The 24,155-nt window shown below is 37.3% G+C and overlaps 1 protein-coding gene and 1 long non-coding RNA gene across 5 annotated transcripts; one reads left to right on the forward strand and one right to left on the reverse strand.

The window, feature by feature from the left end:
* Positions 1-534: 534 nt before the first annotated feature.
* Positions 535-6,786, forward strand: LOC143878305 (uncharacterized). 4 transcript variants are annotated; one of them, XR_013250930.1, is made up of 7 exons: positions 535-873; positions 1,190-1,243; positions 1,342-1,439; positions 4,361-4,450; positions 4,556-4,656; positions 5,958-6,029; positions 6,332-6,786. It is a non-coding gene; the product is annotated as an uncharacterized LOC143878305 (long non-coding RNA). The 4 variants fall into 4 exon arrangements; XR_013250929.1 differs by having other exon boundaries at positions 538-873; positions 1,352-1,439; XR_013250928.1 differs by lacking the exon at positions 1,342-1,439 and having other exon boundaries at positions 538-873; positions 6,332-6,440; positions 6,538-6,786.
* A 13,594-nt stretch (positions 6,787-20,380) lies between these two features.
* On the reverse strand, positions 20,381-22,000 carry LOC143878307 (putative WRKY transcription factor 40). Its single transcript, XM_077380609.1, has 4 exons — positions 21,744-22,000; positions 21,248-21,595; positions 20,919-21,035; positions 20,381-20,821 (listed from the first exon to the last, which is right to left on the reverse strand). The coding sequence occupies exons 1-4, from the start codon at positions 21,876-21,878 to the stop codon at positions 20,462-20,464; spliced, it is 960 nt and encodes a 319-aa protein (XP_077236724.1). The 5' UTR covers positions 21,879-22,000; the 3' UTR covers positions 20,381-20,461.
* Positions 22,001-24,155: the final 2,155 nt, after the last annotated feature.

A 24,155-nucleotide genomic window follows, 5' to 3' on the forward strand; every position in this document is an offset into this window, starting at 1 on the left:
CCTGTGAGGGCCCATTAGGTCAACGGCCACGATCACCAACCACATATGCCCACGTTCCCTGAGTCATGATCATTTTTGTTGTTGGAAAATGGAAAGAGGAATACATCCCTGCTCCCATTTTTATGGGTCCCATCCCTTCACAGAACCAAGTTAAAAGACCACAAAATCTCTAAACTCACTAGTAAACCATGTGTCTTTGTGTTAATTTGTAGTTAATTAAGTATTTATTCAAGCAAAAATCCCTATCCCTACTATTCTAAAAGCCTAAAGCCTGAAAGTGAAAGTTCGTCAACCAACTTCTCTAAAAACTCCAGCTGTGTCATGCTCCAATGACCTTAGATTCTCCCCTTATTTCTTAAGATCAATCTCGTGCGTCTAAACTCTAACCCATTTTGGTCATTTCCTCTCCTCAATTACCCTCGTAGAACTGTCCAAATATCATCGTCCGTCTCTACCAATGCGTATTTGTCTCCTGACACTGCCGCTGTTCTCAGCCAATGAACTTTTAAAATCTTTATCACGGTTTCCTCTGCGTCTGCCGGGTTCTTCTCTCCTCAGTACTACACCTTTAGTCAAAATTCCCTACCCTTCCTTCCTCATTTCTTCCAGCTACGTCCAATATCGTCAGGGTATTTATGCCATTTCCTTGCTGCCTTGCCTCTGAAGATAAGTACAAAAAAACACGCCATCTGTAATCCATATCCTTTCTTTCCCATTCCACCGCTTTCACTCCCTCCCACAAAGCAACAAATGTAGCTTTTTAATTGTCGAAATCGCAGCACTTGGCCTCGACGCTCTTTCCTTCCGTCTAAAGCATCCAAGATTTTTAGGTTTCTGGGACATACAGAATATGGTTGGCTTCGACTAAGTTCTGTGAGCTTATTTTTATTTCATTTTATTTTGTAGGATTATTATTGTTTCATTTTCTTTTCTTGCTTCATTTGTCTTTGGTTTTGCGTAAATGCCTGGAACTAGGCTTTGTTCTCTTGTTTTCCAAACCATTCTCTCTATTCAGTTTAGAAAATGTTATTATTCTTTCTTTCTCTTTCCCGAATCGATTTGTGCTATGTTTTGAGTTCCATGTTTTTTCTGGGTTTTTCGTCCTATTATTTGTATGAAATGAGTATTATCTGTTCCCATTGCTTTCCCTATATAATATTCATCTTGTAAATGAATTTTTCTTATTCAGGGTGTTCTTGGAATCTGATTTGAGGATAACCAGGCAGTTCTGGAGGATTTAATGGTGAGTTTTTTTTGTTATTGAACAATGGAGGCTTACCTTTTATTTACCATTTAACATGTCAATAGATTTCTTAGATACCCCCACTTTAATTAATCTAGAGACATGCAGCAACACCCTTTACAGTGGCCCCAGGGCTGTGGAACAAAGGATTATCTCGGATCTCTTTAGAAGACATTTTGAGACAGTATAAGGGTTGGTGAGTCCATCTTACAAACTAGGGCCTCCTAATTGCCTCGAAGAGAATTATACTGATGTGAGATGCATGCGTAATACTAACAATTTGCCATGCATTGAATTATGCATGGGTACTTTAACTAAATGTATTATGCAAGCAGTCATTGTGGGTCACGTGACCCACAGTGCCTGCATTGACTAAATGTATTATACACCCCCCAAAAAGGGGAAAAGAGAAGCATATAACACATTTAGCACCTCATTCAAAAAAATTCATGCATTTATCTGCATTGGTTCTATTTAGCATATATGTATGATCAGCACTTTATTTTTGCACATAAATATCATGATTTCTCCCAGAGTTCTTAGTTTGGCATTTTGGTCCTTTTATTTGGAAATATTCTTCAAGCGGGTTCAAAGGGATGTTGTTCAAAGAAAAGGGATCATGGGCTGATGTGGAAAAAGCATACTCACCCTGAGGATACTCCACTTGATCAAGTAAATCAAACATTTTCCAACCCTCTTAACTTAATATAATTAGGAAATGAACTAACCTTTATAAAGAAAAATGGACATGGGAAGAGACTCTCAAGGAGTTAAATTTCTCAAAACGATGTTTCATGTAGTTTATTGAAGGATCAGGAGACGTAATTTCCACATCTTTAACTCTTTTTAGATTCTTTTTCTTTGTCTACTTGCTTGGCTAAAGGCTATAAACATATCTCCTGTGCAGGAAATATGGGAAGGGGCTGATGCAAGCATAAAAACATTGATTTTGTATGGATAACAATTGAAAAACACCAATATGATATTAGTTACTTTATAGCAAAATGTTGCTTCAACTTCCACCAAGAAGAAAACAAATGATACAAGTATGCAAAATGTATTTAGTAATTTAGCTCAAAACGCGGAAGAGTATTACCATTTCAAAGATAAAAACATGGAAGAATAGTGTGGCTAAAAGCATGGAATAGTGTTACCTTTTTGTCAAATTTAGGTTGGCTTACAGACAATGGTATCTTCCCACCAGGGTGGAAAGGTGACAATAAAAAATGAAAAGAAAAAAGATGAATCAAGGCCTGTCTCTGCTGATAAGGTTCTGTAAGTATCAGTTTTCTGATCTGCATATGTATATAATATACATAAATATTATAAACTGAAATGATCTCCCTATGAAGGTATCTTTCCTCTATGCCCAATTAACACTTTTGAGTGCGGTGGTTAAGATTTTGGTACACTTTTGAGTGCGGTTCTTAAGATTTGCCGCATGTGTTGAGGGAAAAATCATGATGAATGGGTTTTCTTTTGAACTTTAAACATGTTGTAAATCTCCTTTCTGTTCGCGATTCAGATGTGGAATTTGAATCGGTGACCTTTATATATATATATATATATATTTTTTTTTTTGAATGGTCTAAATTTCATTCATATATTGGACCGAGAAGGTCAAAGAAGTACATTATGTACAAGTGAAGAAAAAAAGTACAGTAGACGAGGCAGAACAATCAAGGAAGAAGAAAATCACATTGCTCCAAGGCTTCCAGATGAACACCCCTTCTAGCAAGATGGTCGGTCACCCCATTGGCCGGTCTCCTAACACAGCGAAAAGAAATACCAGAGGACCCTATATATAATATAGGTGAACTTTACATGGTTTTCTTTTTAATAGAAAACAATAAAACAAAATTTCAACTGTCCAAGAATAGGCAATGATGTGTGCAAACTTCGCTTCTCGCTAAGTGCCTACCAAGGCTGTTGACTCACGATTTGCAGAGCATTTCCACCCTTTCCAGAGCATCTTCCTTCTCTAGCCGTTGAGATTCTCTCTTCAAAAGTATAATCTACCTGTCCAATTTGCAACTTTATGCTATTTTTTTTTTTTTTTGGAAAATGGTGGCGAATATATTAGAAAGAAGAAAAGGCCAAGATGGTAAGTACAAGGGACTACTTTGGAGAGTACATTAAAGCTAACTTGGCCAAAATAGAGGAAAGTCAAAGCGCTATGAGTAAAGTTAACTTGACGCTATTAGTAGTGACATGCTTTATGTTCTATATTGATAATTTTGACAGTGGTTCTTAGGAATTGCTACATGATTTGAGGGGAAGATCATGGTAAATGATCATGATAAATGGGTTTTCTTTGGAACTATGAATATGTTGAAAATATCTTTTATGTCTAGCATTCAAATTCCATATGAGATGGGATGCAAATTTGTTAAGAAATAATGATTTAATCTTCTTTCCATTGATGACTCGAAGATGGTCATGGTAGGGGTTGGACTTGTAGCACAATGGTTGATGCTTTGTTTCTCAGCCTTTGAGGTTGCAATCCTAGCTTACTTACCAAAAAAAAGATGGGTCCACATGTGTCACATGGATATAACCGGATTTCATCCTATCATTGAAGACAAAACAAGGCTGTATATTGTATGTTTAACATGGCTTGATGCCGGTTGGATTGCTAATGAAATTGAATTGCAAAATTCAACAAGTGGCAGCAGGAATAGGAAGAAAATCCAAATCTCCTCTTGAACCTCTCTTACAAAAGAAAAATTCCTCGTGCATTAAAAAATGAATATCATACTGTAGTGTCCAATTTATACGAAACTTCCGTTCAATGGCCCTTGCCTTCTAACTTCAACTTGCACTCAAAGTCAAACTTTATACTGATTTTCTAGCTTCGAGGCAACTTCTAAACTATATTCTTGCTATTAACAAAACAAACACAAAGAAACACTGTAAATGAGTAAACTTTCTTGCCTAAACCTCCCTTTGAAACACTACTTTTCTGGACTTCTAGAAAAATAAAATAGAAAACACCATTAGTACCAAAAACCCAATACAATCATGCTTAATTTTCTGATACAGCTATGTTTTCTTGATGTTCTTATTTCATGAAATTTTGTGAATGTGAATGGACGTTCTAAGGCCTTTCTCTTTCAGGTAATCGACAAGAGGAAGGTTGTGATGGCAAAAGAACATGGCAATATTTCAGCTGCCATTGAATGGCTGGATTGATATCTTGAAATTATAGTGAGTCGAATTTAGATACTATAACTTTAGGATAAATGTTTAGGTTTGTTTTTGCTGTGTTGTGTACTTTACAAACATTGCTGAGATGGTTGAATTTTATTTCAGATTTATGGCAGCTCACAATGCATGGAGAGAACTTGATGAAGTATATGTTCCCCACAAATGTGAGACATATTTCCCGTCTATGCAATATGAAGGTCCTTCATGTATGTTGTTTCTTCTTGTAATCAAGTAGAAGCATGCAACTTTTTGTTATGAGGAGCTAATATTATGTAAACCAACAGTACTCCTATATCACTTAGCTTACGCTGTGGCAAGTAGCTTTTGTATAGCTATTTATGTGATTAATCTACTGTTCTCTCTAACATCATATGTTTAAATCCTATCTGCACATCATGCCATGTTATGAATTGTTCTTCTACTGTCTTTATTGGGTGCCAAACAAAATAAGACAATTCAATACTCCTAAATTAACCTGCTTTGGATCTCCACCATCCATCATAGGCTAATATCATTCATTAAACAAGACCCTAGAAGACTTTCCTAATAATTTATGACTTCCAAAATAGAAGTAACACCAAAATTCATCTCACGTTTTTTTTTTTTTTTTCATTTTTTCTTTTTAAATACAATATAGAAATTTATTAAAGGAATGAAATGATAAACTGGGTCAGTACTTATTCTACTTTCCTCTCATTTCCCATGGGTACCCAACATGTTGATAGCTATCCTAGCCTCCTAGGGGGGGCATGAAGAAAGAAACGTGAGCTAATGTCCAGGGACCAACAATCTCACTAACAACGGGAGCTAATGTCCAGGGACCAACATTGTTCCTTGCAGCCCATCTCATACCATTTTCTAAATTCCCAATTTAAATTTGAATTGATATTATGAGATCCCATTATCGTGATTGAGCTAGCATCACCCATCTAATGAGTGAAAAAAAGGATATCTGGAGAGGGAAAAGAAGATTTGGGAGGTCCATATGTTATTCAAGACCATAATGTTAATTTGCATCCCTTGTAACACATAAAGCCAAAATTTTTGGAAAGTGGATAGTAAATTCATTATCTTGTAATTCATGTTGCAGGTTCAACAATGTTTTTCTTGAGTAGTAAAGATAAATGAAGCACAGGAATAAATATGTTGTAATGGTTGATTGAATTAGTAGTGTTAAAGTATAAAAGATAAATAACGCCTTTCTCCAACAGCTTAAGCTTTTGGAGAAGTTGGTAAGTTAACATGGTATCAGAGTCAAAGGTCTCGAGTTCAAACCTCCCTGATAGCAAAAATCCACATGTGATGGTCGGCCCAAAGTGGGACCACATGTGCCACGTGTTTGCCAAGTGGGCCACACGTGCGGGGGAGTGTTAAAGTATAAAGATAAATAACGCCTTTCTCCAACAGCTTAAGCTTTTGGAGAAGTTGGTAAGTTAACAAGTAGTTCTTTGATAACCCACCTTTTTCAAAATCTAATATTGTTTTTTGGGCTTTATTCTGGTGCAAGGTTTGCCAAGATCCACAACTTCTGAATAGACTTCGGCAAGTATATCAGCAGTCGGAAGAAGCACCTGATCAAGTAATAGTTGAAGAAAGTACCTAATAAAGCAATAACTAATGAAGATTCTCACTTCTTTGTTTGTTAATTGTTTTAACTGTGGGCATACAAATAGACCTGCATGTGCATTCTTGCTTGCATAACATTAACTACATGACACTGGCATGTCAATCGATGTATCCAATAGGATGAATGTAAGCAATATAATGAAATGATGATATAATAAAAAATAAAATGAGATGTTGTTGTCTGTTTCATTTTCATTTTCATTTTCATGAGGAGCTTGTAGGGGAATTGGGGATTTATTTCTTGTTGTTCGACAGATCTGGAGTGGTATGGTGAAATCAATCGGTGAAGGGTGAAGGCCAAAGTTTTTGATATTCAAGAAGTGGCAAACCAGTTGGAGATGGAACCGGTTGGAGATGGGATCAGGTTTTATTTGATCATAATTTCTATGGGTGGTTGCTCTATTGCCTACCGCACATGCATGATAATCGTACTGCTTTCTATTCTTAATGTTGAACTGAAGGTGGTGCCTTTGCAAAAAGCCAGTGATGCCTTTGCTGTCATTAGCAGTGGCCCAGACAGTCTTTTAAGGATTCCAGAGGATTCAGTGACAAAATTTGTTCATAAATGGATGCCTACTGACGAGTAGAATCTTCGGCATGGATAAGATTAGTGCATAAATGGATCGTGCCAACTGAAGAGTAGAATCTATTCGTTTACTAGAATGCTTCTTATTTGAATTGTGATTTTATTAATATAACTGAAAATTTCTAGGAAGCAAGTCTTTACTAAATTTTATTATTTAATACCTTAGTTTCACTTGCAACTCGCGTGCACTTTTACTAGTGATAAAAAAGATTCATCTTTATACTCCTTCCTAAAAGACACTTATTAGGCCCCAATTCTGCCCATGTATGTGATCGGAACCTTTGGTCCTAAGGAAACCATAAGTTCAGCCAGATGCCATTGATAAACCTGGATCTGATGACACTAGGCCATTGACCGATGGAGCCTCATTTAGCCTACCACGAATAGAAGCAAAACCATTGGTTTTTTCATGGTAATTCTCTTATGCTATGTTTGGTTGCTCATTTTGGGGGGAATTTAGGAGTTTAAAATGCTTGAGATTTTCCAAAGATCTCCCCAAAGCATGTTTGGTTGCCATTTAGACCTTTGACTACTAGACAACTTCTAGACATCATTATTACTTTTTATCCTACGTGGCAGAGATGCCCCCCCCCCAATCTTCTTTCATGATGAAATTTGAGGAGAAGATCTCAAGAAGTTCTTGTCTTATTCTCTTTTCTCTCTCTTCCACCCTCCATTTTGGTAATGGCCCCTTACATCTTCTGCTAATCTTCTCGCAGATTGTCGCGCAACCAAACACAACGGGTCAATCTTCTACTATTCTTCTCTCAATCTAATCTTCTTCTCCCCTTAAACTCCTTCTTCTCCTAATTCCCCACCCAACTTCCAGCAACCAAACAGAGCATTAGCTCCTGTTTGGATGCAAGGAAATAGAAAGGAAAATAGATTCTCGTTTCTTTACTTTTTCCTTTTTTTTATAAGAAAATCAAACAGTGAAAAAAAAAAAAAAAAAAAAAAACAAACACTCTTGCAATTGAAGTTTTTGAAGCCGACAAGGTTTCTCTTAAAATATTAACCAAACAACACTCAGGAACTAATCTCGTTTAAGGTCAGCAAGTAGCTTTCTGAGCACACGAAATCGAGTGACTTCAATGTTGTGCACTCCTTTTATATCAGTGTGGAAACGAAAGCGCGTCTTTCTCTCTTCTTTTTGTCATTTAGGTGGGCCCAATGTTGCTGAATATAAGGGGTAAACGTGCAACACGGCTGCTTTGGTGAGTGCTAAAAGCACCAAAAGAGAAGAAATGATAATTAGGTTGAGAGGATAACATATGCTTTTTTATAATAGGACAGAAAGCCAACCACCTTGATGCTTACTGAGTGAACTAAGGGCCCGTTTGAATACCTGATATTTTGTATTTGGATTCATAATTGAGTCTTGAATACAAAGTGAAGTGATCAGCCAGCTCATGGTGAGGGGAAAGAGAGGGAAGAGGGTATTTCCTACTAGAGGGGAGAGGTTGAGGAGCAAAGAGGGTGAAGAAAACTGCCAGATATGTGGATTTCTAATTACTTATTTCCACAGCATATTTGGAAATCTATTTTTTTTCAGTCAGTCACTGATTTGGAAAACCAAGGACTTGATCCGGATCCAAATCACAACACAAAATGGGCTGCAAATGTGAGAAATCCAAATCAAAATCTTCTCGGCATCCAAACGGGCCTTAACATTAACAGGAAAAAAGGCCACAAATACAATGCGCTTAATTAGCAGCCTACTCTAAATGTGGCACGTGCCCAGACACTTGGACCCACCATTTAATGTCCCGCTCATAGTGAGCAAAACCCCATTTCAAATGACGTTTCGTTGAAAAAAAAATGTTTTGTACGGCTGCGTTTACTACTCCGTTAAAAATGTTTTAATGCAAAAATAATGCATTATGAAAATGTTTAAAACATGTTTTAGACACATTTTTTCACTAACTTTTCAACTTTACTTCTTTTTATCAATATGTGCTCTCGAGTGGGGGTCTGCCTAACCCTCATCAAACAAAAAAAAAACTTTTCAACTTTACCCGACTATATTTTAGAAAGAGGGTTGCTTGCAAAACCGAAATTCGAAAAGGGTCTTTTATCATTACAAGTGCAAAACAAGGGGCGCTTCCATAGAGGTGCAACTCGGGTCGGGTTCAACCCGAAAAAAGGTCGGGTTTGGGTCGACCCAAGACAATTTTTAATTTTTTATCATTTAAAGCTTAAAAAATCAGGTTGAGTCAGGTTGGACTCGGGTCAAGTCGGGTTTCGGTTGAGTAAATGGTTCCTCGGGTCGGATTCGTGTTGGCCTCAACCCGACCCGAGTTGCACCCCCACACTTCCAGTTCTGCCCATGCTTCAAATAATTTTGTGTTCTCCATATTACAATATTTCTAGAATTAATAATTTTATATGAGGAACTACCGAGAAGAGAAGGAAGAGACCACGGATCCACTTAAGATGAAAATTTTTGGTAAAAATGTCAAAATCATCGGTCTTCTTCACCTTCCTCTTTATTTTCAGCACAGAATTCCGTTTTATAAGTGTGTTCCTTCTAGAAATATCAAATTCATCCCCAGGATGGGTAATAGTTGGCAGTATCCTTATGTGGTGGTCATTGAGAAGGTTGTAATCGTCATTTTCAATTATCAACATCTCATTTCGAGAGTATTAGTTGAACAATGCCATACATTTAAAAAATTCGCCGATGTTATTTTATATTCGATTTCTGTTTTGTCACGACAGAAACAATCCGTTGCTAGATATTGATTTATAGCAACAAAAATGACCATTGCACATTGATTTTATTGCTAATGATTAAAAACCATAGCTAAATTAATTAATTAGTGACGGTTAAAAATCATTGTTATTTGAACTTTATTTTTAAAAAAAATAGGAAATGACATATTTACCCCCTTTCTTCTCTAGGCCACTTACTCCCTTGTAGTGTATAAAGAGCAGGCATAAATACACTAGAGGGGTTGGACAGGGACGAATATATCACTTCATAAAAAGAATCATTAATCAAATGTGTCATTACATAAAATCATTCCATCGCAAAATTCATAGCAATCATTTTATCAAAGTAGTTCTCCTAACCATATCATGATAGCAAGAGAATGCATGCTCTTAATTTGTACAAGAGACCAGCTGACCAGGTACGTGATTCCAATGGTAGATGATGCAATGTCAAAATTTGAAGAAACTACCTCTGGAATACTTCATCTGCCTTCTGTTCCACACTTACTCCAAGATCGAGGACCATAGACTCAAATATAACATTCACAAGAACTACTCTATGATTTTCTTCTACAAGAAGTTTCAATTATTGACATACAATTTCAAGAGGTTAATTCTTTATCACACATACTCGGTAATCACTAACATTCATTGAAGATGATGACCCTTCTCCATGGGAAATTCATCTGGTGCAGTCCCTTGACCCATACTAGCTATCTATATCCATATCATCTTTGAAAAATGGATAGGGCCTCCGATGATGACCCTTCTCCATGGGAAATTCATCTGGTTCAGTCCCTTGACCCATACTAGCTATCTCTATCCATATCATCTTTGAAAAATGGACAGGGCCTCCAAATCATTAGATAAGATCTTTAATTCTCTGGTGGATAAGATCATTATATTATGGTTAATATTTTATATTTATTCTCGTGGAATACTCAATTAAGGGCTCTCCCAATACTCACACTATAAGGCTTAGCTTAATTATGCCAAGCACGTCCAAATAAAGTATATAATTTTTTATCATGTAGATTTATAAGTTCTATGTAGTTTTTAAATTATTTTCATCATAAGAGTTTTTGAGCAATTTGAATTTTTATTTGACTAAAAAAAAACTCCTCAAAACTGATGGTTACTTTGGGAGATCTCTCTGTGTGAGTATACTGTGTGTATACTGTCATATACATTCAGATTGTATTGATGCCATAACCGCCATAAAGGTGTTAGTGTAACATGGATTAGACCTCATAACAAGTCCCTAAAGCTAAACATACTTGTGGTGCATCCAAAAGAAACCCAGGTGAGTATGGAGGTGAAGTCATCATTCGTGATAATAAAAGCCATGGTCATTCTAGCTTTCTCTCATTACTATGGAAAGAGTTCTATTGAGGCTGAATGTAGAGCATTGTTGGAAACACTTGGTTAATTGTAAAGCTATGGAGATCCAAAGAGTTTGGGTTGAATCAGATAGTCATGTTTTGATCACTATCACAAAGGGGAATGACAATTTGTGAATGACAATATTCCGTAGTTGATCATTTAGGGGCCGTTTGGATACGCGGATTTTAGAATCCAGGTTTTTAGTTTGAAAGAAGTGAAAAAGAGGCTTCATGATCAAGCTGTTGTATGCTGTGCTGACAGCGTTTTCTTGGATTTTAAGTGAGAAATTCAGGTTTTAAAAATCTCTTCTGCTTCCTTAGATTTCAAAAACCTGGAAATATGGGAGGATCTGCTACTCTCTTGCTAACGGAAAGAAGGGCGAGAAGTAAAAAACGACGGCTATTCCGCTTCTTCTCTTGTCAGATAACTTATATGACGTATCGCGCAGAAAACGTTTCCCCATATATGTATATATACATATATACTAGTAAAAAACCCCGTGTGATGCACATGCCGACAAAGAACTGTACATACCACATCATAGGTTGATCCAAACCGTCCATGTGATGGAACACAACATCAATAGGTTGTGCCCGTAAAATCATTTCCATAGGCTGATCGTAGTCCTCCAATCTATAGAGGTATCCCTAATTAAAAAAGCATAAAGGAAGGATTGAAATTATGCGGCTTTAATGGGTGCCTTTGTTAAAAGGCATAAAGGAGGGGGTAGGATTGAAAATATGTGGGTTGAATGGGTGCCTTTGTTAAAAAAAGTCTAAAAAAGTGATGTGTAATTCTCATAAAATTTTGGGAGAAATTCAAATACTTTTCTCCTTTTTCTCTTCTGCTATATAGTATATAGATATATACTAGTAAAAAATCCCGTGCGATACACGGGCCGACAAAGAACTGTACGGGTCACATCATAGGTTGATCCCAACCGTCCATGTGATGGAACACAACATCAATAGGTTGTGCCCGTAAAATCATTTCCATAGGTTGATCCTAGCCCTCCAATCTATAGAGGTTTCCATAATTAAAAAAGCATAAAGGAGGGGGGTAGGATTGAAATTATGTGGCTTTAATGGGTGCCTTTGTTAAAAAGCATAAAGGAGGGGGTAGGATTGAAAATATGTGGGTTGAATGAGTGCCTTTGTTAAAAAAGGTAAAAAAAGTGATGTCTAATTCTCATAGAATTTTGGGAGAAATTCAAATAATTCTCTCCCTTTCTCTTCTGTATAATATAGAGGAAGGGAAACTAAGAGAATTATTTGAATTTCTCCCAAAATTCTATGAGAATTTCACATCACTTTTTTGACTTTTTTAACAAAGGCACCCATTCAACCCACATATTTTCAATCCTACCCCCTCCTTTATGCTTTTTGACAAAGGCACCCTTTAAAGCCACATAATTTCAATCCTACCCCCCTCCTTTATGCTTTTTTAATAAAAAAATCTATAGGGTGATCTTAACCATCTGATTTAAGAGGAACACCATATTATGGAAACCTCTATATATTGGAGGGCTAGGATCAGCCTATGGAAATGATTTTATGGGCACAACCTATTTCTATTGTGTTCCATCACATGGACGGTTTGGATCAACCGATGATGTGGTCCGTACATCGGTTATGCGAGTTTTGCTAATTGTTTCTTTATTTATTTTGGGTTAAATTAAAACTAGGACCTTGGGTTATTTCCATAATTATACTATGGTGATATGCTTTTGTCAATAGCCTTGCAACTCCTGCAGCACAAACTTGAAAATAAACATATTTGATAAAAAAATGTTGGTAAGCTAAGATGTTGGTGTATTCTAGGTGTTTTTTTTTTGCACCCGTGCGTAGCACGTGTTGTCCCACTATTCTAGGTGTTTTTAACAAAGGCACCCATTCAACCCACATATTTTCAATCTTACCCCTCCTTTATGCTTTTTAACAAAGGCACCCATTAAAGCCACATAATTTCAGTCCTACCCATTTTTCGGCATTATTTGAAAAAGCAAATCATGATTTGCTAGCCGCCATCTCCAAAGGCTATGTCTCGCCCATCCTTTGCAATTGTATGTGTTCAGAGATTTGTCTTATTAGAGGTGGTGAAAAACTGCACGGAAATACTATTTCTTGAAAGGTGGCTAGCAATAATAAGTACCCAAAAAAGCTAGCAATAATAATCAAATCATGATTTGCAAGTCACCATCTCCAAAGGCTACGTCTCGCCCATCCTTTGCAATTGTATGTGTTCAGAGATTTGTCTTATTAGACGTGGTGAAAAACTGCACGGAAATACTATTTCTTGAAAGATGGCTAGCAATAATAAGTACCCAAAGAAGCTAGCAATAATAATCATTACTAGTAAAGTTTTAGAGGGAAATTACGGACAACGGGTACCTGTATATGACAATTACGGAAAAAACTACAAAGAAAAGGTTTCGAAATATGACAATTACGAAAAAATTACTTTTCCTGAGTAATTTTTAAGAGGATATTACGAATTCAGCACACCTTGAAAAATATTTATAAATTCCGAGCACTTTCAGAGGAACAACATAGTATGGAAACCTCTATAGATTGGAGGGCTAGAATCAGCCTATGGAAAGGATTTTACGGGCACAATGTATTGATGTTGTGTTTCATCATATGGACGGTTTGGATCAACCTATGATGTGGTTCGTATAGTTCTTGGCCCGGGTACGGGTCTAAGATTCGTGACCCGTAAATTTTCCCGGGTCATTTTGACCTCGCCCGTGTCACCTGGACCCGTACGGGGCGGGTTTTGGTCAAACCCTCCCATATTTTTCAAAAAAATTTTGATGGGCTTAAAAATTAATTTCTTCAAATCTTTGAACAAAGGTAGGCCCTACCTGTATTTTTTAAAATGAATTGTACGCACCACCCCATGATCCAAACCCTCCATTTGATAATCCTAACCCTCCGATCTAAAGAAAAACTGCATATTACGGAAACCTCTATAGATTGGAGAGTTGTGATCATATTATTGAAATGATTTTTGGGGCACAACCTATTTACATTGTGGCCATCAAATGAATGGTTTCGATCATCCTACGGTGTGGATCGTGCATTAACATTAAGGCCAAATTGTAGGCCCCACCCATATTTTTCAAATGAAATTTGCGGTCAACGCCATAGGAAGATCCAAGCCGTCCATTTGATGGGCCACGACGCAAATAGGTTGTGCACCCAAAATCATTTCGATGGGATGATCGCAACCCTCCGATCTATAAGGTTTCCGTAATATGTAGTTTCTCTATTGTCTATCATGAGAAGCCAAATATAATTTTTTCGCACTCCCCGTGCATCGCACGGGGTGTCCCACTAGTGTGTGTGTGTGTGTGATATATATATATATATATATATATATATATATATGAGGAAAAGGATTGTACGCTCGACCGTACCTAAAGTTAGGTACGGTAGAGTGCCAAATCACATGGGTCCCCCATTTTTGGTGGGCATCTAAACCATTCATTTGCAAGGCCCCATCATAGATAGGGTGCATACCAAAAATCAGCACCATTGAATCATCCTAACCCCTCCAAAACTGGAGGCCAAAATGGGCAGATTTGTGGACAAACACTGTCTGTCCATTTTGGCCTCCACAAATGGATGGGTTAGGATGATCCTATGGAGCTGATTTTTGGTATGCACCCTATCTATGATGGGGCCTTGCAAATGAATGGTTTAGATGCTCACCAAAAATGTGGGACCCATGTGATTTGGCACTCTACCGTACCTAACTTTAGGTACGGTCGAGCGTACAATCTTATTCCTCTATATATATATATATATATATATATATATATAGAGAGAGAGAGAGAGAGAGAGAGAGAGAGAGAAAACGGTTCCTACACATATGTGTAGAGAGTTCTCTACACACTAGCTTAAAATACAATGGGGGCCCACATTGGTTGGGTGATCCAAGCCATCAATTTTAAAGACCTTCACATAGATAGGGGTGTCTACAAAAAATCAGATCCATAGGATCATCCCAACCCTACAATTTGTGGAGGTAAAATGGATGTCTTTAAACCTTCACAAATTAGTCCATTTTTTGCCTCCACAGTTCGAATGGTTAGAATGATCCTACGGATCTGATTTTTTGTGGACACCCTATCTATGTGAGGGCCTTAAAAATGAATGGTTTGGATCACTCAAATAATATGGCCCCTACTGTATTTTAAGCTAGTGTGTAGATAACTTATCTACACATGTGTGTAGGAACCGTTTTCTCATACATATATATATATATATATGGTACTATATTAAAAAAATGATCGGCTTGAGATTCTACTATTAGGCAGACAATAACTTTGGGGGCAATCCTAACGATCAATTTTTCTATGGTCCCCCTGCAATGTAAAAACATTCGAATCAAACCGCAAGATCAGCTCTGTTTGGTTGCCGGGTTTTTTTTTTCCTGGGGTTTATGTGGGAGAAAAAAATCCAAGAAGATTAGTGGGAAAAAAAAAGTCCTAGGAGTATCCAGGTAAAATAAAAATCCTATGTTTGGTTGACCGGACTATGGGCTTTGTTTGGTTGCTTGAACTGTTGGGAAAAAAATAATTCTTCTCAAGCTTATTTTTTGTTCCTGGGAGTATTTTTTTTCCTTCCTAGGGTTTTGTGTGGGGTTATTTTGATTCCTGGGATTAGTTTGGGCCTACCAACCAAACGTGGGTTTCCTAAGGAAATCCCACAAAAGTACCGAGAATCAAAAAAATTCCGGCAACCAAACTGGGCAGCGTTCAACTTTTCTTAGGGACAAAAAAAAGGCTTCAAAAAGTTTTTCTCTTTCAAGAGTAATGCCAAAGACCAAGACCTTAGAAAGATCCAAGAGAAAAATCTCCGTCTCACTCAATACGCCCCTTGGAACACGTTGGGACCGACCATAGAAAAGGGAAAAATGAAGGATTAGCTTACGTTTGCATGATGACGTAAGTCACCTAACATCACTTAAATAATAAAGATTATGAATATGGTTTTCAACATCACGAATCTGTCAATCTGAACACTCATACTAGAATTAGATTCTATTCTTATTCTTGTTATTCGTCTTCCACTTCAACGTAGGAGAGACGGATATCTTTCTTACCCGAAAAATATAAAAAACAATGGCTACTGATTTTGGCACTACCAAAATTCCACTAGCTCACCTTGTCTTTTCTTTTTAAATTGGCCGCATAGAGTTTTTTTGGGATTTGTAGTAACCTTTGATTAATAAATAAAAGACAAGGTGAGTTATTGCAATTAACAAAACATGGTCCAGCCAATATCAATAGCCATAACAAAACATACACAGATAATGCCTTTGGTTTCTCTGCTTGCTTTTTTCCATTTCCAAGTTTGGATGGAGGGGCAGTGGACCGAAATGGGCCCAAATCATGATCTTGGTGCGATCAATGTCTCAGATCACCTCCATGTGTACACGTAGGGGCCAAAAGGTAGCTGTTAGGAACGAGGCTAAACGCTACCATATAAATCCTATTTAGCATCTTTATTATTTAAAAGGGCGTAGCTATTATACCAAATAAATTGTGTGAAATTCCTGATACAACCATGGTTTTAAATTCCGGCCGGATTTTGGTCAGGACCGAAACTGAAATGTTCCGAAACCGAAATTGCTGAAATTTATCAAATTTCTGTCCAAATTTTAGCAATTTCGGAGAAATTTTCGATAAAATAAGAAATTTCGGTTTCGGTGAGGACCGAAATTATACCCAAGAGCGAAATTTAAAACCTAATTGAAGATGATAGAAAGGAATAGTTTATGGATGATGATATTAATGTTGGTACGTCATACATGATGCACGCTGTGTTAGTCTTTTGTCGTTTTGATGAAAAAACAGTCTTTCTTTACGGCGGACAAAATATTTGTTGAAGTCAAAGAGGTATCGACATAGCACAAAGTTGACTGGAAGCGAGATCTGTTCCTACATGCAATTGCAAAGACTTGGCTCCATAACTAAGAAAGATAGTGGTTTGATGACTCCAACTAATTTTTATATCCCAAACCCACCACCAAAACCCAAAAAGAGAAGGGGAGATGATTGGTAGTTCTACTTTTAAACTAATTGGGGTTTCGTCCTGATATCAACTTACATCTGCTGCCGAGTCTGATGATCTGAACCGTCCATTATGCTGACTGTCGGTGGGACAGTGTAGATCTGTTAAATGATCTTGACCATCCGATCAATTATTTTATTTTGGAATTATTTTTTGGGGCGAGCGTCATTTTCACCAAGGAAATTGACCATGCATGACATGGACCCACTGCCTTATGTACTTTGATCAGGTCCATGAATTTTGTGGACCAGCCTAGTTTGCCCTATCGCCATTAATTGATTCCATGCGCCCTCATCGGATGCTTTTAGGGCCGATTTTTTGAATCCTCAATCTTGCAAATAGCACATTTTACGCCCATTTTACATCCAAAGATAAAGTAAAACGAATTTTACCCCCATTTTTTTTTATAAAAAAAATTTACATGTCAAAAGAAATAGAGTAATGAAAATGATGCTTCTCTTAGAAGATATTTCCTTCCGACAAGCATAAAATAAATGGAACACACTTTTGGTGTGAATATGATGGAGAATTCCACCTCAAAATTATTAGTTACTCACTCACTCATCAGTCCCATCTTACATGTGATACACGTCTGTACGCTCAGATTGTTGATTCTGTGGGTGAGGGTCATCACTGAAATACACATTTCCTACTAGATTCCACATCAGATCTTAGCTACAATATTTTCTGATTGGGATTTTGATGTAGGACAATGTTTATGTTCTCTTTAGATTTTTCTTTTTCTTTATTAGTTTTATTGTATTTATCTATTTAGTTAGTTTTTATCTCTTTTATTAGTTAGTTTGAGATAGAGTTGGGTTAGGGATAGAATTTATCCATAAAGATGGAGTTTATCTTAGTTTGAGTTGGAAACTCTTAAATGCAGATGTACGGTGCATGTGAAAGGAGATTTTTTCAATGGAATAAACTCATTTAAGTTTTTCTCTTTCTTGTGGATTCAAGGTTTTATCTTATTTCCCTGTGGATTAAGGATATTTTATAAAAGAAGACGGTGTTCTTCCTCTATCGGGTTGAAGACGATGATCTTCACCTCTTTTCGCATGCTTCAACTACGAAAGATTTGTTGTCCATTGCAAAAGGCATTTCGCGGATGGCCTGTTGCATGTCAGAGCAGCCACACACCCACACAGTAAATGAAGACAAAATTACATAATCTGAAAGGGATTTGCTAGCGTCCACCGCAGAAGGCATTTCGCAGATGGCCTTTTGCATGTCATAGCAGCCACGCAGTAAATGAAGACAAAAATTTTATCTGTGTTATATAATCTTTAAAAAATTCTCACATTTTTAGAGTTAAAAACGAATTTTACTAATAATGTGTCACTACCTTATATAGTGTTTATAAATATAGTGAGAAATTCAAAATTGTTTGAAAAGATGCTGTAGTGAAAATCAAACTTGCAACCAACATGCACTTAAGTATCATTGCACACCTTTTGTTATGTCTTATGTGGAAAAGAAAATGTATATGCATTAGAGAAGTGTGCTATTAATAGAAAAATACATTCATCTTTTTCAAAATTTTCTCGAACTCTTCTTAAACATTCCCTCATATGCCTTGCCGAATTATTCCTGGATCTGAACTTTACTACGGACTATGCATAATGCCTGTACTTTTGACCTGTCAATAGAAGAGTAATTTTAGCTATACCTAACACATAGACAGTGTATCTCTAATGGGAATCATCCCCCTATGTTTTTATATAATGAAGGGATGCTGTTGGATTAAATATCAAGGATGGGATGATGAATAAGTGTTTATACGGCCCTTAAATCATATAAATTTTCATGTTTGGATCAGTGTCTTGTTTCTACGTAAATGATCACTCGCTTGGTTTACAAAGTAGAATAAGGAAAGAGGAGAGTGTGTTTGGATAGTTTCTAAAACTGTGGGACACCCCTGTAGCTTCCTGGTGAGAGAGAGAGAGAGAGAGAGAGAGGAAAAATATGTGGCACTTTACACCTTGTGCAAAGAGAACAGAAAATGAAAGAGCTTTCACATAGAGAAGAGGAACAACCAATGTTTTTTATTAGATATGACTATATGAGGATAGCTCAGGTGATTTATTGAGCATGTAAGGATTGGGATAAGTAATTGGCGATTATCTCTTCGTAATCACTTGTGCTATTTGCTCATAGTAGAAGACAATTTTTCTCATGTGGATGTTGGGAATCTTGTTGAACCATGTAAACATGTGTCTTCATTTTGTGGCTTCCAGTTTTTGTACAATGTATGCTGAGTAGATCGTGTTAGGCCTAATGAATTTACTCCAATTAATAAAGTGGTATCGGTCGTGGTTGCAGCAATCATCAATGAAGAACGAAGAATGAATTGGTGAGTTTTTGAAATCTTGATGGAGATTCTATTGGGACGTGAAGTTTCATGAAGTTTTGTCATAAGGTAACATTCGCGTACGTCCTATCTCTATATGGTTTAGTTTAATTTCGAAGTAAAACACACTCACCTCAAAGAAGAATTATGATATGCCTTTCTAATCCCTATAAAGTGAAAGAGCTACTTGGTGATCCCTAGGTCGCAGCACATCCGGTTGTTAACTCCTCGCATCATTATCGTTGTTTCTAAGACCAACCATGTGTAGATCGATCAAAGGAAGTTCAGATTAATTGAGGGAAAATGAGTGAAACACTCAAATATATGTGAAAACATTTATCGCGATACACTGTATAATTTATCTTAGTATCCTTTAGACAATCGATTAGGGTATTTTCGATTGATCAAACGCTGCTCCGATCGAAAGACTATATGCAATAAGCGATAGCACAATCAATCAGTTCATCACAAGACTAGTACTAGAGCCAAAATTGAATTATTTACTTTCAAAACTTGTGGAATGATATGGGCTTAATATAAAATGGCATTAAAGGGCTCAACCTTTGAGCTTGTGGTTAACACTACTTACTTTTCTTAATGATTCTTAAAACAACCTAGCTAGTGAATACACTACTGAAACTGAAAGAAGTCGAAGGTGCTCTTATCAAATGAGACTCGGAGTAGGCCTAATTGAGATGATAGCCTGGATCATGGATTTATTGTTTGTAATGAGGATCAATTGGAAGATCATTGGAAGGATTGGGGAGAAATGTGTGCAATGTTATCATTACAAGGGTTACAGTCACATAGGGATTATCTGACATGAGCTGATAAGTTGGACAATGGTGCTGTAAATACGGTAATGGTGGTAATTGATGACAGAACGAGAAGGGTGGAGTTATACTCACAATCTCCATAAATAGATTCGTTTCTTGATATAATTGAACTCTATAATTTAATTGCTCAATTGATATACGCTCCATACTCTTATTTTGATACATTCTAGGAGAGGGCATATATTATATCCTTGGGCGATGGATCGACTTATAAATTCTTAGAATTTAGGACTGTTAAAATCAGAATATCTGATCGAGTGGTGTGCCCCCATGACTTTAAGCCAAAGATGATAGTTCCTGTTAGTGGAGAGTGTGTTTGGATGTTTACTAAAATCAAAGTAACACGGGATGAAGTATCAAAATCCAAATTACAATTCAGCTTCCTTCTTGCAAAATTCTATTTACATCAGCCTTTACATTTCAATTTTCATCTTTTCACCATTTTTCAGCTGGAGGAGGGTGGGAAAACCTTCCAGAAATGGCAGCCGCAAGTGCCGTTGTAAAATTGGGATCTTGTGACAAGGAAGAAGCCATCTGTTCGACTAGTGATTGTCGAAATTCTGACAACTTGATCTCCTGATGAGGTTTCACTGCCTCCTGAACTGACTTGAATTGGGTCAAGTCCAGTGTAATGTTAGGGCTCGACGTGCTGACCGAGACCAAGCAAGGGACCGAGCCACAACTTCCACTTTGGCTTGAACCATTGGGCGCATTGGCTAGTGAAGGGTGTGGGTGATTGTGCTCCCCTTCATATGTGGCTACCAAGATTGATCTATCATCAACACTTCTCTGAACCTGAGGCAAGAAAATGGCAAAAAAAGAACACCTCAGAAACCAATCAAGTAGAGTAAACGAGATAGACCGTGGAGATAGATTTTATGGGGGTTCATACCTTCTTTTTAACTGGACAAACAGGTGCAAAGGAGCATTTGTAATAAGCTCTAGGAGATGGGTTGTCTCTGGTAACTTTCTGACCGTATTTTCTCCACTGGTATCCATCTTTCACCACCTATACAAAACAAAGAACTGAAATAAGTTAAAAAGAGTACAGAGGCAAAATTTCAAAAGCATTCACTTTAAGGCCTCTTTGGATGCCACCAAATTGGACTTATTTGTAAATAGGATTATAATCTTGTTTGCAATTGGGGCATTGGAATCCATTGAGTATATATCATTTCTAAAGCTGTTTTAATTAGTATAATTAGAAATTTTTGTACTTACCAGGCTTGTGCTTGAAGGATCTGTTCTTACATAGGCCTTGGAGGTCTTTGTCTTGGCAATTCTACAAGGTTTCTTGCACGAATCTTCGCTTGAGCTGCTCTCAATGGGATAAATGTAATTCGCACTCCCACTAATCCCATTACTGTTGTTATTATTATCGTGGCTTTCATCCTTCCTCTTCCTTGATGGAGACCCAGATGCCTCTCTGACCTTCTCAATACTCTTGCTCTTCAAATCTACCACTTGACTCTGCAAAAGTGAGAAATTCTCACACATGTCACTCAGCATCTTGTTCAGCTTCTCGTTCTCTGCACTGACTCGACTCAACTCTGCCTCCAAAACACTAGCCTGAAATCATTCACAAAATTCAATTACAACTCTATGCTTAAATGCTACACAAAATTCAATTAGAACTCTCTGTTCAAGCATGTTTGTAAAAATCAAGATTGGGAAAGAGCAAAAACAAGCAAAAGGAGAAATTTTTCTATGTACCCACCTCTTGTTTGGGCGAAAATTTCTTCCTAATATCCATTAAATTGCTTTGTGAGCTCATCTGAGATTCATCTGGAAACCCCAGAGGATTGCTGTTGAGGTCGATGCTAAGGGTGGTATTGACCCATGTGGATTCCATGTTAATAATCTTAAAGACTTAGTAAAATTCCGGCAGAGTTCCTGTAACTAGCAAAAAACCAATCAAATATCTCTTGGGTAGGCTCAAAATGGAATGAGAGAAAGCAAGGGAAAGGGGAGAGATATATAAAAAAACTGGGTCGTGTTTGATTTGATGGAAAGTGGTAGGAAAAAGAGGTAGGGGGAGATGAATCTCACCAAGACGTCATCTTTGAATCGTCACTCCCAATGCGTCATCTGCTCTATTACTATTAACAAATCATAGGAGTTTGATGAATAATATAGAAGCGTACAAGATATCATGGCCCTTTGTTATTTTATTGAAGAAATTGATGTCGGTGAGTCGTGTAGTTTCTGAGAAGTCAAGCACACCAAACGCAAGTTGGAATTCTATCTTGACCAAAAATGCTCCGTAAATGTCATACTCGTGGTTTGCTTTCAAGGCACGTTTTGGACTTTTATCATTGTTTTCGTTTTTTTCTTGGTTCGATTTCCCTTGCTTTTATCTCGTCGACTTGTGTTGACCCACAAAAAACCATTGGCTTCTAATTTGGTGGTCCTGGAACCTTATTTTTGCAAGGTTTGATTTTAATTTTGATTTCCACTCTCTTTCCCACCATTTTCACGCCCTTTTGTTTGTCTTTTCCTAAGAATGACTGCATTACCACCTTCTTTTCTTTGTTTTTTCTAGAAAATTAAGAGGAGGGAAACAAAAGGAATATCATTTTTCTTTTGGGAATGACTTAAAATTTAGCATGCTAGTGTGAGAACAGTACTGATGGGATTAATGGTGGAGATCGATTCTAGGGTCTCACAAGACACGTATGTGCAATCAAGACCATTGAACTTATGGAAAACAATGAGGCCGTTGATCCGAAGAGAATTCATAAGGCCGGCCAAGACAAGCCCTGGATCAGATGATCCTAAACCCTTTGATCCTCCAAGTCTCGTTTCGGTTTCATCAAGAAAAGCTGAACTGTTGATTTTTGAAGTCTTTTCATCCCACACAAGGGATGTCCATTCGGGATGGGACCAACATCAAATGGATCATCTCATGATGACTATATTATTAATGGTCTCGATCTCACAGTGCCAATACCGATTTCCTTAATGTTCTTTGGGCTTTGTAATTTGGTCTTGTATCGATAAACTCAAACTGGTAACAAAAATATTGGGGATGAATCAGGCTTCTGATTAAATTGTTTGTTTACGGATTGCTTGATGGGTGCAGTTCATCCATTTTACAACAAAAAATTTGAACGGTTAGATCTTCCTATGGAGAAGATTTTTGGGGCATGACCTATGTATGTGGGACCAACAAACAAATGCTTTGGATAATTGACACCAAGCACTCACGATATTCATTATTTCGTTGGCCTGTCTTAGAGTGGATATGAAGGAGACTTTCATATTGTTAGGTACCTAATCAATACACAAAATTCCCGTAAGTGATGGCATGGAACGCATCGCAAGGACCTTAACCACTTAGGTCATAACATTCGCCGTCCGCAGCCAAGGTCCCAAGAGGCCAACTCTGTGACAACTTTTCACTTTGGTTGTTCTCCAAGTAGCCCTTTTCATATGCCGACCCTTCTGTCAAGCGACTTACTCCGTGATGGCTTTCACAAGCCACTCCAGGTGGTCCTTTCCCACCCTTCTATGATGAACATCAGACATATTATTATCTAACTCTTGTACCAAATGTTAGGTCCCTAATTACTCTGGTACCAAATGTTAGGTGTCTAGCACGAGACATATTATTAGCTAATCAAAATGCCTATTGGCAATAAAAATATCTTCTGAATGGAAATAGTATTTTACAAAAAAAAAAAAGTCTCTTTCAAAAATACCATTTTCTATTTTAAAAAATAAAATATTTTGAAAATATCCAACAAAATGGCCTTAAATGCATTTCACCAAAGGAGATGACAAATGCGCACCCTTCATTTATTGCTAGGGAACGACTAGGTAGACAACCATCGATTCTAGGGTCCCACTAAACCATTGGTCTTGTAGAACAACAAGAGGCGACCCACATGGTCATCGTCCCAGCCGTCACCCAAATAAGATAAAAGACTACAAAAAACCAACGGTTTAGCTTTAGTTAGTGGGACCCTAAAAGGGGCTCGTTGGATCAAGCACCTAATTAAGATCATAGGATCAAGTTGTTCTCGATGGCATTTGTCCAGACTTGTGGATGCAGGTGGGATCGACGGATCTGATTGCATAGACGCAGCACAATCGGGCCCATTTTCCTTACTAGGAGGAATAGGGAATG

Source organism: Tasmannia lanceolata, unplaced genomic scaffold (assembly GCF_043159265.1).
Source record: "Tasmannia lanceolata isolate RefF3 unplaced genomic scaffold, GAP_Taslan_0.1 ptg000006l, whole genome shotgun sequence".
Lineage (NCBI taxonomy): Eukaryota > Viridiplantae > Streptophyta > Magnoliopsida > Canellales > Winteraceae > Tasmannia > Tasmannia lanceolata.

Excerpts from the sequence above, each read along its gene's own strand:
- LOC143878307 (XM_077380609.1), bottom strand. The coding sequence starts at position 21,878 with ATGGAATCCACATGGGTCAATACCACCCTTAGCATCGACCTCAACAGC. Across the intron at positions 21,596-21,743 it reads AATTTTCGCCCAAACAAGAG|GCTAGTGTTTTGGAGGCAGA; the intron begins GTGGGTACATAG and ends GAATGATTTCAG. Across the intron at positions 20,822-20,918 it reads TTTGTCCAGTTAAAAAGAAG|GTTCAGAGAAGTGTTGATGA; the intron begins GTATGAACCCCC and ends TTCTTGCCTCAG.